This window comes from Lutra lutra, chromosome 9 (genome assembly GCF_902655055.1).
Source record: "Lutra lutra chromosome 9, mLutLut1.2, whole genome shotgun sequence".
Taxonomy (NCBI): Eukaryota; Metazoa; Chordata; class Mammalia; order Carnivora; family Mustelidae; genus Lutra; species Lutra lutra.
Window position 1 is genome coordinate 129,859,425 of NC_062286.1, and position 14,847 is coordinate 129,874,271.

General features: G+C 54.7%; 2 protein-coding genes across 4 annotated transcripts in view; one reads left to right on the top strand and one right to left on the bottom strand.

The window, feature by feature from the left end:
• CDH22 (cadherin 22) overlaps positions 1-14,847 on the bottom strand; it is a 119,985-nt gene that overhangs the window by 57,253 nt on the left and 47,885 nt on the right. For all 3 annotated transcript variants that reach the window (XM_047747017.1, XM_047747019.1, XM_047747018.1), the window contains exons 2-3: positions 10,662-11,313; positions 2,620-2,914 (exon numbers count right to left, since the gene is read on the bottom strand). In XM_047747017.1, coding sequence (XP_047602973.1) covers positions 2,620-2,914; positions 10,662-10,916 — 550 coding nt within the window. In that variant the 5' untranslated portion in view covers positions 10,917-11,313. The remainder of the gene's footprint in view (positions 1-2,619; positions 2,915-10,661; positions 11,314-14,847) is intronic.
• LOC125109903 (translation initiation factor IF-2-like) overlaps positions 10,915-14,847 on the top strand; it is a 52,192-nt gene continuing 48,259 nt past the window's right edge. Inside the window, exon 1 of the mRNA XM_047746990.1 lies at positions 10,915-11,257. Within this exon, the coding sequence (XP_047602946.1) occupies positions 10,915-11,257 (343 nt within the window). The remainder of the gene's footprint in view (positions 11,258-14,847) is intronic.

The window sequence follows — 14,847 nt, forward strand, 5'->3', positions numbered from 1 at the left end:
ATGAAGAGACACAGGGCCAGGGTTTGAGTCAGTGAGTAGGGGTTGCTGGATGGGGGAATATCAGGGGCTTTAGCTGCCTCTGACTTGCTGTGTGATCCTGGACACATCACTGCTCCTCCGAGCCTCAGTTTCCCCCATTTGCAAAATTGATTTCTAAGTAATCACTAGGCTCTGAAAGTCCATGGGTCTTTGCTACCGACAACTTTCAATGATCTCTCCACTGAACCCGTATATTGAAGTGCCTTTTGCAAGATGTCCACTTGGCTGTCTAGTAAGTACTTCCAACTTTAGCACAACTGAAACCAAACTCCTGATTTCCCTCCGTCCCCCAGATCTGCTTCTCCCGCTGCTCCTCCCATCTCAGCAAATGGAAATCCCATCTATTTAATTGTCCAGGTCAACACCTCAGTAGTCATCCCTGAATTGTCTTTCTCTCACACCCCACATCCCATCCATTAGCAAATGCTTTCAGCTCTACTTTTAAAATATATCCCAAAGTCGACCTCCTCTTACTACCCTTACTGATCCCACCTTGTTCCAAGCCACCATCATTTCCCACCTAGGTAATTACAATATACTCCTCTGCTTCTGTCCTTGCCCCACACCCCAATCCCATCACCACCCGATCTTCACAGAACAGAGTGAGGTCCTTTTAAAACTAAGTCAGACCATGTCATTCTTCTGAACAAGCCTCTTTGCTGACTGCCCAGCTTGCTCAGCATTAAAGACAAATCCCTGACTAGGCTCCCCGGGGCTGCACGATCTGATCACCTCTCCACTTCTTCTCGGAGCCTTTGTAGGTACTGTTCCCTCTGCCTGGAATGCTCTTTCTCCAGGGCCCACCCTTTCCTTTCTTCAGGACTCTGTTTCACAGTCACCTCCTCGGAGAAGCCCTCCAGCCCAACGCTCTTGTTTGTTTACTTGCTTACTGACTGCCTTCCTCAGCCAGAAGTCACCCTCCATGAGAGGGAAGCTTGTCTGTCTCTTCAACGGCATGTTCCCAGTGCCCAACACATAGTAGGTCCTCCTGTACCCTTGTCGAATAAATAAACGGATACACTCAAACAGACACATAGTATGCCGTATGCACACACAGGCCATAAAGTGCCTTTTGCCTAGCCATGTGCATGCACACACGTGTGTGAACGCATACGCACACCAGGCACACGTGCACACCTGTGCATGTGTGTGCACCAGCCCGCACCCGCATCCCCACCCTCACTGTTCCCTGGCCTCCCACCGTCCTTCTGTGCCCACCCGTATCTCTGGTCCACTTCCTCTCCATCCCTGGCTGCTGGCTCTCTACCCACCAATCTGTCAGATTTAGCCCAATCTGGGGAAGCGGGGGCTGCCCGCACCCTCTCCGAGCTCAGACACCCCCTGCCTCTGACATGCCCTAGTAGGACTGGAAGGCCCAGAGCGGGGCAGCCCTGAGCCCTCGACCACAGTACATCAGGGATGGAATGAGGTGTCGAGGACTGAGGACCACTGCTCTCCACCCAGCCTGGCATGCAGGTGCCTGGGGTAACCTCCTGCAGAAGATGGCTGAGCACCTTGCCTGTGACTCCGGCTTCTCCTGGGAGTCCCAGCCTCAGTGGGCCCTACCATGGGAGCCAGTATAGTCATCCAACCTCTCGCTTCAGTGTCCCGCTGCTGTGTGGCGGTGAGCTTCCGAGTGTGGCCTCTCCTGCGGTCTTCTCACACGCAGGGGTTCTGGTGTGTGGGCTCCTGATCTATCCATGCCATGGCGCGTTCCCAGCGCCCCTGCACTCTAGCGGCCATACCCAGCTACGTGCTGCTGACCTGCGTCTGGGGCTCAGCCGTCTCTGTGAACCTGTGTTCCCAAGTGGCTAGGTCTTGGGTCCTAGGTTGGTGTTGGGGTCTCCCGTGGGCAGGAAACGAAGTTGTCTGGATGCTGTTGCTCCTGTCGCATGCCCCTCCCCATTGTGGCTACTCTCCGCTAGAGCCTAGCCCCAGGTGGGTCACCCCTGTTCGTGGCTTTAGCCTATGGCTACGTAGGTGGTCGTTTCTGTGCACAAGCTCCATACGGGTGAGGTGCTGTTTCCTGAGGGGCTTTGAGGAGGCTCTGTCGGGTGTGAGGCTGTGTCTGGTTGTGTGCCCAGGCCTCGTTCTAGCTGTGTTCCACTCTGGTTCTTGCCAGGTGTAGGTGTGCCCATGTTCAGTTGTGCCTGCCCCTGTGTGGGACTGTGGCCAAGGGCTGTGCAAGGTCAGTGTGGAGCTGAACTCTGGGCAAGGCCGCATATAGGGGAGCTGCTGAGCCTGGAAGTGGGGCTGGGCCTGTGGGAGTGACCATGGCCAAGCATGTTGCTCTGGCCACTCGCAGTCCAAGTCATGTGGGGCCAGTGTCCACGTACATGGCTGGGGTCATGTGTGTGTCTTAGTCCGGGTGTGCAGCTGTGACCATGTCATCACTCTGCTTGAGCCTGTGTGGGCTCCTGACTCGTGCCTGTATCCCCTGCCTGGGGCAGCACTTTCAGTCTCTCCTGCCTCTCCCCAGATGATCAGCCAGTCCCCATAACAGGCTCCCACTCAGAACCTGGCAGCTCCCCTAGCCCCAGCCCCTGACTCGGCCCAGCACCCCCAGGGCCCGCCGCCTACCTGTAGGTGAGAGCTCAGCCACACTTCCAATGTAGGGACCATGCAGGAAGCGGGGCTCACTGTCGTTGATGTCCTGCACCTTGATGATGAACTCCGACTCCGGTTCCAGCAGGCGGTTGGTGGCACGATCCCGGGCCTGAGCCCGCAGCGTGTAGAAAGTTTTCTGCTCACGGTCCAGGCGCTCCATGGCGTGGATGTCTCCCGTCAGCTCATCGATCAGGAAGATGGTCCCAGCTCCCTCACCTGAGATGGTGTACTTGATGGCCCCGTCACCCTCGTCGGAGTCCGAGTGGATCTGGGGAGGCAGAGAGGAAGGTCAGTGGGTCTGGGGCAGGCCCTCGGAGTTTGCATTTCTAACAAGCTTCCAAACGGCTGTCTCTGACCCCACTGGGAATTATGGGTCCAGCCCCACCTGCCCAGACTCTGAGCCTGGCACACAGCGCGGGCAGGGAGTGAAGGGAGTGAGGACGAAAGAGAATGCACATCATAGGAACCCCTACTCTGTGCCTGGGTCCGTGCTAAGTGATTCACATACTTATCTATTCAGAGTTTTTGAAAAAAAGGTTTAAAATCTACAGAAGGCATTAGCACCTCCCTGACACCATGGGACACACGAAATTCACCAGTCAGGCCAGCAGGGGCACTTCCACAGGGTCTTACCACCGCAGGACCCTAGCTGGGCCAGGCAGGACCCTCTGGCTACTGGGTCACGGAGAGGTCGGGGGAGCTGAGGGAACTGGGGGAGGAGGGAGAGGAGGGAGACCATTTACTATGGGGGGGGGGCTATGTCACTATGTTCACGACCAGCACAAGAACACTGGTATGTACTAGCTGAAAATCAGCCCTGCCTGAGACATTATAAGCATCCAATAAATGGTAGCTATCGTTACTGTTATATTATTTACTAAATGTTAGCCATATATAACTGGGATTTAATCCAGGCACCGCCAGGCTCCAAATCCCAGGCTGTTTTCACTGAACTGAGATCTCTTAGGCAAGGAAGCAGTAGCAAGAGGGTTCTCCCAAACAGAAACACAATTCTCCGATTCCCAAATTTCCGAGGCAACTCCAAGCAGAGGGAAAAGTGTCCGATGAAGCGGGTGACCTTGGGTGGGTCCCTGCTCCACTCTAAGCTTCCGCAGAGATGTAACGTGAGTGACAGAATCCCTAAAGCCCCTTTCAGGACAGGATGCCACGTACCCCAGCCCACACAGCAGGACAACAGGTGCCAATGAAGTCGTCACGAAGGGGGATGAAATCCCACCCCTTGCCACGCAGGAGGAGCCCGGGTATAAATTCTGCTGGTGGAACTCTGTGTCTGAAAGGTGGATTATAGAAGTGCCATTTGGAAGATTGAATGGCCCATAAACATTTTCATATTTCATTAGCCGATTAATGGGCATCTCTCTCTTTTTGGCGAGTCTGCTGATTCTCAGCAGAAATTGCGGGGAGTAAATGGAGGCGTCTGGTGGAACCTTCCCGGGTCCCCGTCCTGTTATAGATTGCCCCAATTAATGCCCGTTCTGGGCTCCACTGAGAAGCCTTCTTCCTGTCCAGTTACTGTTAATAGATTTCTCATAAGTGGCTGTATTGTAAAAACCTCATAACTCAGTTTAATGCCCCCAATAAAATTATCTCAGGACGTCAGCCCTGAATCATTGGCAGTGCTGGGGATGAGGAGACCTGTCTCTCCTGTTTGCTGTTTATGCTTTCCCTCCACCTTGGCCCAGGGGACGTGGGAATAGGAGAGGGTGAACTTGTTCCCTCTTCCAGCACCTCCACCCACTTTCCAATCAGACTCGGCGTGTGCTTACGGAGTCAGCAAACACCGCGGTGCGGTGGGATAGACACCACGTGGGGGGACGCTTAAGAGCGATAACCTTAGCTGTTTTCATTTCTGCCCTATGAAACATTATTCTTCCCATTTCTCAGGTGAAAAAATGGAAATGGAGAGAGGGGAAGTCACCGGCTGTGTCACGCAGCTGAGTTCAGGAAGCCAATCTCCTGATCCCATGACTCTCTGATGTTGTGATCATTTTTCCTCTCCGTTTTCCCCCCTGAGAAATCAGATCGAGCCCTCCCTAGCACAGGTGCGGTGAGGATTCAATGAGAGCATGTTTGTAATGACCTGAACCCGAGGTGGACCATTGTTGCCTTCCCTTTCTGCCCCCTGGGTCTTTATCATGTCCCGGCAGACCTTTCTTACATGTGAACTCAGACCCTGGACAAGGATGGACACTCATGTGGGAGGGGTGGGGAGGAGGGAGTGGAACCCAGCGGTGATGTCACCAATGTGCTTCTCCTGTGAAGGATGACATAGCGCTCACGCGGTGGCCCAATGGCCACTCTCTGGGGACTGCAGAGTCAGACAGAGTGGAACGGGTGGGGGCAAGGGGGCAGGAGCTAAGAGTTCAGAGCTGTGGGTCTGGGCTGGGCTGTGGCTGCCTGCCCTGCGTACGTGGGTCCTGGCTCTAGAGAGAAGAGGGTATGCCTGTGTCTCTACCCCCAGAAGAACATTTCCCAAGACTCTCAGCTGTGAGGGGAGGCTGGAGGACAGCACTCTTGCTTATGGAGCACCAACCATGGGCCAGGTGTGTGGCGGGCCTCTGTGGAAATCTTAAGTCAACATTGGAGTGCCCGACCATGTATTGGCCTTTCCCAGGTGAGGATACTGAGCTGGGCCCAAGTCTGTTTGACTCCACAGTGCAGTCTGTCCTTCTGCAGCCTCTGCAGATCTGTCAGTCTGGCTGGGGAAGAGGCTGGACACACCTTTTGCCTTGTACCGGCCACAGTCACAGGCGGCCTCTTCTACCTTGGCCTCTACTTCATCATTTGGAAAAGGACTGCAAATCACATATCGAGACAGATGATGGGCTTGGGGATCGGGAAGAGCTGGGTGCCAGCTCAGGCTCTGCCACTGGCCTGTGGTATGGCCCTGAGCCTCAGTCTTCTCATCTGTAAAGGACACGCTATGGCTCCCACATGTTCCGACGATTCATAAGATAACGTGTGGAAGCTCCTGGCATGAAATAGGTGTTTGTGCAGAACAGTTCCCTCTCCTTTTCCCACCCTGGGTTCAGGAGGGACTGAGGGTCACGCACTTCATCCCCCAATGTCTGATACAAGACCGTAGGCTGAAATCCTGACCCACTGGAGAGACAGGGGCATCATCTAGTACCTTCTTCCCTTTTAAACTGGGCTTGTTTCCTCCTTCAGGCAGTCCTCTTAGGTGCCCCAACCCACTTGGTTGAAGAGCCTTCATCCTGCCCCACGCACACTCCCTTCTGCTCCACACTCCCCCGTAACACCTCAGTGTTGCACATCTGTCTCCCTAGCTGTCCTGGGCCTCAGGGGTGTGGACTAACTTTGATTCACACCTTCCGAAACCCCCATGCTTTGCACACATAAGTGTCCTGAGTAGGCCTGCAGAGAAAATACGGGGAAGTGAGAGAGTTGAGTGTGTGTGTGTGTGTGTGTGTAAGGGTACATGCATGTGGGAGTGTGAGATGTAAGCTCCTTGAGGACCAAGTGTACGGCTGTTTATTTCCTTCTACCCAGTACCCAGCACAAGGCATGGGGCCAAACATATCAAATAAATGAAGAATGAAATATACAACAGTCACTAAAATGCCCCACCTGCCTTCTGGGATTTCTGGAGGATCCAGTCACTGCCAAATCCCAGGTACACATGAGCTAGACTACAGAGAAGAGTCATTAGACACACTTCTAGACCGTTGACTGTGACCTCATTGATGTCTCATTAAGATCTTGTGAATCAGAGTTTATTTCCTCCCTACTACGCAGGTTGGCAAGCTGAGGATCAGAGAGGGCCTATATCTCCTCTAAAGTCACACAGCCAGCAAGAGGCAACCCTGAAGCCTGAGTCCACATCCTGGGTTCTTTCCACCGCCATCAAGGATGGACAGCCCCAGAGGAGAGCCCCCTCCCCAGGCCCAAGGCCCAGATCATAAACAATGGGAAAAACACAAGAGTGATGGCTTCTCATCCCGGGGGGAGCTGAAAAATGGGATTTATGAGGCCATTAATTACTTCCTCCTAATTAAATCAAAATTAAATGTGAGCAGAAGTACGTTTTCCTTATTAGAGACAATTAAGCGGACAGCGCAGCTACGCAAATAAAATGAGTCCAGGATTTAAACGGAAAGCAAATCAAATAAAAAGCCTCCCCCCGGGATGAGGGGTCTGCTCACGCCTGTGCTACTCGTAAACCAGGAGTTCATCAATTTTCTTTAAATATTAGCAACTTAATTAAATCTGCTCTCCTCCCCACTTTAATCCTGCTGTATATCTAAAATAGATCTCACCGCCCACAGGAGTTGGTCATAAGTGCTGACCCCATAATTCTATCTTTTTAGAAAAAAAATTAAAAATCTTACAAAATCCACATCCAGCTGACAGAAGCCTCTGGGGAAATTACAGTTCGGAAAAGGGATTAGTCAAAGTACCCAGATTGTATGGAAATCTGGGAGGCTGCTTGGAGGGTGGGTATTGGGGACAGGTAAGGGGAAGAAGTGGCCAGGCTGCCCACGGGGCAGGACTGGGGAGGGAGCCGTGGGTTTTGGGACCTCCGTGACAACCATGGACCCCAGCGGTTCCTGCGGGTGCCGACAGGAGCGTGGCGGTGAGTGATGGAGAAGGCGTGTGTAAAATAGGTTACCGTTGGGCGCCTGGGGTTCACTCTGCGGATGGGGATGGTGTTGTTGCTAAGTTACCTTTGGAATTCGACAAGGACGGATGCTCCGAGTGGCTCCCTGGGGCGGGGGACCGGGAAGCAGCGAATTCACTGAAACCGTGGAGAAGGCCTTTCCCCCAACGAGCAAGAGAGTGTGGTAAGAGTGTGTGTGTGTGTGTGTGTGTCTGCACATACAATCGCCTGCACAAAGGTGGGGCTTGGCTTGCAAGGGGACAGGTGGTTTTTAAAAGTGCAAACCCGTATTCCTCATATTCCAATTGCATACTGAGTGAGGGGTGGGCTAAGCGACCACCTCTCCCCACCCCGCCCCCCACCACTTGGGGTGGAGAATCCTGGGACATGGGTTGCCCAGAAGGCTTCCAGGGTTTGGGGAAGGGGTTGGGAGTGTCTGTGTAGCTGGGAGGCTCAAGCTGGTGGAAATAGCAGGCAAGACCTATAATTACAAAAGCTAACATCCAGCACAAGCCAGGTGCCAGGCGCTGGCTCTTCTTGGCTCTTGACCTATACCAGCTCAGTAATTCCTCACCACAGCCCTTTGAGGACGGGCTAGTAAAGGCCTCACTCAACAACAGATAAGGAACCTGAGGTTCAGAGAGGTTCAGTAAAGTGCCCCAAATCAGAGAGATAATAAGGGGCAGAGCTGGGATCTGAGCCCCCAGCAGCTCTGGCTCCAACTGTCCCCCTCGAACCACATACTATATACCACCTTTCTGAAGGCAGTATGCTCTGGGCACATGTTTGCAAAGAGATGGAAAATTCTCTTTCTTCCCTGCAGAGGTGCACTCTGGGAAGAAGGAAGGGTGGCTCTGGGTGAAGATGATGGAAGAGGGGGATAACATGGTCATGGCAGCCATGAGGATGTTAGGAGAGGTTGTCCCAAGGAGAAGAAAGACACCCGGGCCTGGCACAATGCTTGGCTCATGGTCAAGGGCATTCACATTGCCCTGGGCCCCAAGCTGGTGTCCAGAAATCTGGTTTCTAGGGTTGGTTCTGTCACCATGTTACTGGGAGACTTTGGTCTGATGTTCTCTGCCTCTGGCCTCAGTTTCCTGGTGTTATAATGAAAGGACTTCCTAAGGCCACTGACTCTGGTTCCTGGAGATGGGGTGGGGGTCCCCCTAGGCTGTTGAGATGCCAAGGGCCAGTGAGCTACAGGCAAAGTGCTGAGTCAGCAGTGGATTCTCCTGGTTTCAGGACATGGGGGATGGGGAGGCCTGGGAGCCCCAACTGCTGGGCAGACGACAGAGATCAGGTACCTGACAGCACCAAGCTGACATTTGGGCAGATGTCTTTCCCTGCTTCTCTGGGGATTTCCTGGACTCAAGTCCACCTCTCAGGCCCGACGTCTCGGAGACGTTGGGAGAATCAGACTGGGACTGGCCTCTGACACACACACAGGTTCAAGCCTTGGTCAAGTTGCTTGTCCCCTTTAGGACTTTGCCCTTTCTCAGTCTTGGTTTCCTTGCTCCAAAAGGGAATGATGATTTCTACCTTGCCATTTAAGGACTAAATGCTTCATATGAGAATAACGAGAAAACAATGTAGAACAACTAACCCGACTGCGGTCTGAACACCATATATGCTGTCTTTTTCCTTAATCCTTTCAGCAACCCTAGGAAATGGGCTCTCTTAGCCCCCCCATTACAGATGAAGAGACAGACTTGGTCCCTCCTTCCCCAACCCCTCACCCCCTTCTGTCAGCCCCACTATCTCACTGCCCTGGCTGGAAGTCAGGAGCCCTAGGCTCTGCCACTAGTTTGCCAGGTGACCTTGAGCAAGGACATGGATGGAGGGGAAGGTAGCCAAGGACCAGGGATTATTGTGTCTAGACCAGAGAAAATCTAGGTTTCCTACAAAACAAACCAGGAGATTTACATCAAGCCCTTCCTCCCCTCCCTGATCCCTGAGCCTCTGACCTGAGAAGGTTGATCAAACTTCCAATTCTCAGACCCATTAAGCACACAGGAAACTCCAGAGTTGGTCCCCTGACCCATCTCTGCTGACCAAAACTTCCTGGAAGGCTGACAGGCAGAAATCAGAGAGTTCCAGCACCCTCCACCTCAGTACTTCAACTGCTGACAAGTCTCTAACTCAGTCAGGCTCCCTCAGGCCTCCAAGTCTTTGCACGGGCTATGTATGCCCTTTTTCTCATCAGCTCCTATTTTTCTCATGAGCTCCTATTCATACATCAAAACCCTGCTCACATGTGTTCTCCTCCATGAAGCCAGCCAACAGATACCATTTACTGAATGTCTGCTCAGTACTAGGTGCCCACCTGTGAATCATGTATCAAAGCTCTCTGCTACTTTGGGGAGCCCCCAGATGGCAGAAGCTGGATCTTATTTGCCTCTGCCTCTCTGGCATCGCACCCATGATGGGCTGGGAATTGAATGGCTGAACAAAAATCTTTCCCAGCTTCACATACTCCTAAGGCACAGATGCTTAGCCTCATTAACCATCATTTACTCAGTTTGAGAAAGTAGCTTTCATTCATTCATTCATTCATTCATTTAATACGAACAGTTTATGAACAATATGTGTGCTGAGTGCTGGATTTGACAGTGAGGAAAACAAACACGGTCTGATAGGAAATATATACATTAACTGCATAATCAAACACACACATGCATAATTAAGTCTTATGAAGGAAAGCTATGGGGACGTTGGAAGGCATGTGACAAGGATGGATGGCCATATCCAGGGGATCTAAGCCTGGTGTGGTCAGGCCAGCCTCTCTGGACATGTGGCATTTGAGTGGAGACCTGAGTGTCAGTATAGATTAATCAGCAGAAGCAGGAGCAGGACTGACCTGTTCAGGGAGAGGAAATAACCCAGACAAAGGGAAGGGGCAGTGGCAGGAGCAGGGCACTGTGAAGACCGTCAGAAGAGCCCTGGGCCTGAAACTCAGAGGAGTGTGTGCCAGGAGGTAAGGCTACAGGGGACCCAGATCTTTGTAGGCAACCCGGTGAAATTTGGACTTGACCCCAAGTGCATGAGGAGCTACTGAAGAAGTCTAAGCAGAGCGGGGACAGTATGTATGTGACATGATCAGATTTGCAAACTCGTTTCTACATTCTAGATGCATCAGCTGTAAGACGGCCTGGGTTTACCTACTAGCTCTCTCTGCTCTGCTCTGAGATGCGCAGAGGAGGGGGATAGGAGGAGGGCTTGGGACAGGGAGGGGCGAGCAGAGCGCGCCACCCTGCTGTCTGCCCCAAGCCGGGAGCGGGCTGGGAGGAGGGACCGGGGACTGGGATTTGGGGGAACCGGGTCCCTAGCGTCTCCGGGGTCCTGGGCGCGGGGCAGCGGGTGCGGGGGCCCACTTTACCTTGCCCACGTACAGGGGCTCGGTGCCCGTGTACTCCTCCACCACGAAGAACTGGTTCCACACCCAGCCGCGCTTCACGCGCCCGGCGCTCGGCGCGCCGTCCTGCCGAGCCCCGGGTGCCGCCGGCGCGGGTGTGCCCGCCGCCCACAGGCGTCCCGGCAGCGGTGGCGGCGGCGGCAGCAGCAGCAGCAGCAGCAGCGCGGGTGACAGCGCGGCTCCCGCCCGGAGCCCCCGACCGTCGGGCCGCGGCCTCATGCTTGGCCTGCACCGGGGGCCCAGGAGCCTGGACGGGAGGCACCGGGGCGTCGCCGCTCGGTGGCACGACGGAGCGGCACCACGTCACATGGTGGCTTCAGCGCGGCCGCCGGGGCGCCGCCCCCGACGGGGCACCCGGACAGGCCCGCCGCCCTGCGCGCCGCCCAGCGGCGGGGGCGCCCGGCTGCAGGGGGAGGGGGCGCGGCCGCACCCGGGGCATGGACGGCCCCCGGGGTCCCCGCCCGCGCCCCCCTCGCTGCCGCCTTGGCCGGATCACCAGGCGGCGCCTCCGCGGCTCCCGAGGCGGGTGTGCGCCATGGTCCCCGCGCAGAGGGGTGCTGGTAGGGGCCCGGCAGATCCCTGGAGGGCTAGGGGCGGTCCCGACCCGGCCCGGAGCCTGCGAGAGAAACAAGAGAACATCAGAGGAGGCGCCTTGTGGGGGCAGGGCAGGTTGAGTGGACCTCTCGACGTTTAGGCGTCAGTTAAACACCCGTTGTGATCCTTAGGGGTCCCCCACCTTCTTGGGCCTCCGGTCTAGTAGGTCTGCCCCTCCCCCACCTACCCCCCCACTCCAGCCGTGGATGCTTCCTTTCAACTTTCAACTTCCATCACACACCTGTCCTCCCCCAGCCTCCCCCGACTTTCTTATGACCCCTCGCCCAGCTCCTTCTCCAGGGTCCTCCACCAGCCCTCAAGCCCACAGGAGCAGGGACCTTCCCAGCTGCTTCCCCTGACCCTGGCTGGCAATCTGTCCACCCCAGCCCACCCCCTGGAAATCCCCCACCCCAGACAGGGAGCAGGTCCTTCTAGAAGGGGTCTTCAAGGGCCCCCAGGACCCAGGCCTCCTGGGTGCACAGAATCCTGCACCCAGCCTGCCACCCACATTCACACCTACTCAAAGCAGGTGAGAGGTCATTCCACCCAAAACAGAAGCCCAGGGAAGGCCCTCTGTTCTCTTGCTAGTGCCTGCATGGGCCCCTTCAACGGTGGAGGACCTGAATCCCAGGGGCCCTTGCATGGAGGTTCCCTAAGTGACTTTGGGCAGGACCACAACCCCTCTGAGCTTGCCACAATGTCTCCACATTCCCCCAGAAAACCTTCCTTTTATAGCATCTGAGAGACACTGCTCCCCCTTCCTGGACCAGCACTGCTGTCCCCAGATCAATCCATCTCTCCTTCCCTCACCTCCATCAGATCCTGCTTTCAGCACGAAAGGATCTGAGGGACTAACTCCTACTCAAGCCATAATGATGAATAATGGCTTAATGTGGGTGTTTACAGGGGACAGCAATGCTGCTTTAATGGAGGGATTTTAGGCACTGACAAGAGTGAGTGGAGGTGAGGGGCTCAATCCCCGCTCTTCTCCCCAAGCCCAGTTCAGCTCAGTTCAACGACTCAGTTCCACTGAGCATCGGCTCGGCCAGGTTTGGGCTGGAGGCTAGGACAGAGACAAGTAAGCTTCCGGTTTAGCGGGGTGGGCGACATAAGCGCAGGGTGGCGTGTGAGCAGAGCTCTAAGAAGGACTCGGGGAAGAGAGTGGGCACCGGTGTCTGGAAGGGGATGGTGGGTGGAAGGGAATCTGGGTTGCTTCTTGGAGGAGGGGGCTTCTGAGTGGTTGGGAAGAAAGGGATGGGCATCATGGCCAAGGAGTGTGCAGGCTGCCTAGGGGGCATTTGGCTGGTTGGGGGAGTTCGGTTGCAAACATGGGGTATGTGGCTAGGCAGAGGATGGACCAGGTCCTCTGGCAGAATAAAGAGGCGGCCAGAATCTTTGGGGCAGAAGAAATGTGATCCAGGAGTACCGCGGGCGGCTCTCCTGCCTTTAACTAAGTTGTGTCAGTCATAGCAACTGTGAGACTGGTTTTTTATACCGGTTCTGCAGATGTTTGATTCCCCAGTGTTCCTTCCCCACATGGGCAAAGGAACTTCCTTAGAGAGGGGTTCAGAGTAGGGAGTCATCTGTTGGAAGGGGGGATGGTGATGAGGTTAAAGCAGTATCTTAGGGCAGTGAGAAGGAGAAAACCTTACAGCCCCTAGGGAAGAGAGGAGGGAGGAGTCCGGAACATGGCACCATGGTGTTCCCTCTTTCCCTGCTGGCGGCACCCTGAACGAATGGAGGCCAGGAGGGCCCATGACACTGGTGTGAGCGTCCCCAGCGCCCCGTCTCACCCCTTCCGCACCCACTCTGTGGGGCCTAGGCATGAAGGCAGAGCCAAGGGATGAGGTGCCCCCCTCCCCTGGTGGCCCTGCTCTGCGATCCTGGAGATATGCCGCCTCTGGGGATCCGGCTTTGATTCCCCCGTTACAGCCTGGGCCAGTTGTAATGAGGCTGGAGTTATGGGTGAGGAGGAGGCATCGCTCCGCAGCCTTCATTTCCTGGAGCTTATGACTTCCCTGCGGGCTCAGCAGGAACTGTTCCCCTGACTCCATCAGGCAGTTCCAGGACCCATCACAGCCCTGCAGGGATGCAGAGGGGAGGGGCTGGCAGGAGGGTGGGCATGGGAGGAGGCTGGGACCATGTCTGGGGAGAGCAGGAGGTAGGAACAAGGGGCGCTCCCCAGTGTTTGCAGGCACCCTGTTACTGCTCTTTCCTTCTCTCTCCCTCCTTCCTTTTCTTTACACCCCCTTTTCAAAGATTCTGTCATTCATTCATTCATCAAACATTAGCATCTACTACAAGTGGGGAGACAGAAATGCATGCGTTCATTCATTCCTTCAACATACTTTCCAGACAGCAAGATACAATCAGTTCCTCAGTTATATATCAGGACAAAGATGCATTTCTCCTGGTTAGTCATTTACTCATTCAACAAATATTTACCACATCTCCCTGATGCCAGCGCCTGCACTGGGCACTGGGAACAAAGCAAGAAACAAAAAATCCTGGTCCTCACGGGGTTGAGCTTCTAGTTATAAAGGAAAGAAATCTACCATATAATTTCTGGGGGCGATAAGTGATGAGAAGGAATATAAAACAGGAAAGGGGGAGGAAGAGAATGATGGAAAGGCTGGAGTGGGTGTCTTATTATAGATGTGCTATCAAGGAGGGCCTGTCGGAGGAGGTGACATTTGGCTGATTTGGAAAGATGAGAAGGAGCTTGGCACAAAATGATTCCATGCAGAGAGAATCGCACATGCAAAGGTCCAGAGGCTGTAATAACCTGCAGAAGAACAAGAAGGCCACTGTGGCTTGTGCAGAACAAGAGCGTGGCTGAAGATGAGTCAGGACTGAGGGACGCAGGCCAGATCAGGCCAGACTGGGAGAGGGAAAGCAGTTTGCATTATATTCTGTGCGTGCAGAGAAGTGCTTGGAGGAATTTAAGGAGGCAAAACCCACAGGAGACCGAAATGGTCTCTGGCCATAAGGGGATTTCATGATGAATGTCCTTCAACACAGGAGAGCCAAGCACAGCACAGTGGGGCACAGCGGATGGACTGCATTGTAGAGAAGGTGGCTCTTGAAGTCAAAGTGAAAGAAGGATTTGGACATGTGGGATTTGGGGTGTGGGGGAGGAGAAGGAGCTCTCTGTGGAAGGACTGCCTGGGGCAAAGGCCAGAGGTTGAATCCCACTTTCGAGAGGGGCAAAATGGAATCCAGAATGTTGTCCAAAGTTGCATAGGATGCTTGGTGGCCGAGTGTGGTGTGGAACCCAGGCTCGGATTCTGCTGGGTGCGGGGCACCTTTGAAGGAACAAGAAAAGTCACCCCTCTCAGTGGTGCAGCCCAGTGCCCGGGGCCACGCTTGGCAGGGCCTGGGTGGCTGCATCCCACTTGGCTGGTCCCACAGGATGGGTTGAGGGGCAGGGCCTCCTAGTCCTGCCTCTCCCTCCTCCCCAGGCCGTCCCACCGCCCATGGGGCCTCTCTCAGACCTGTTGGCCAGGCTTGCTGGCCACCTGCCAATTCACAGCTCTGCCTGGCCCTGCCAGGCCTT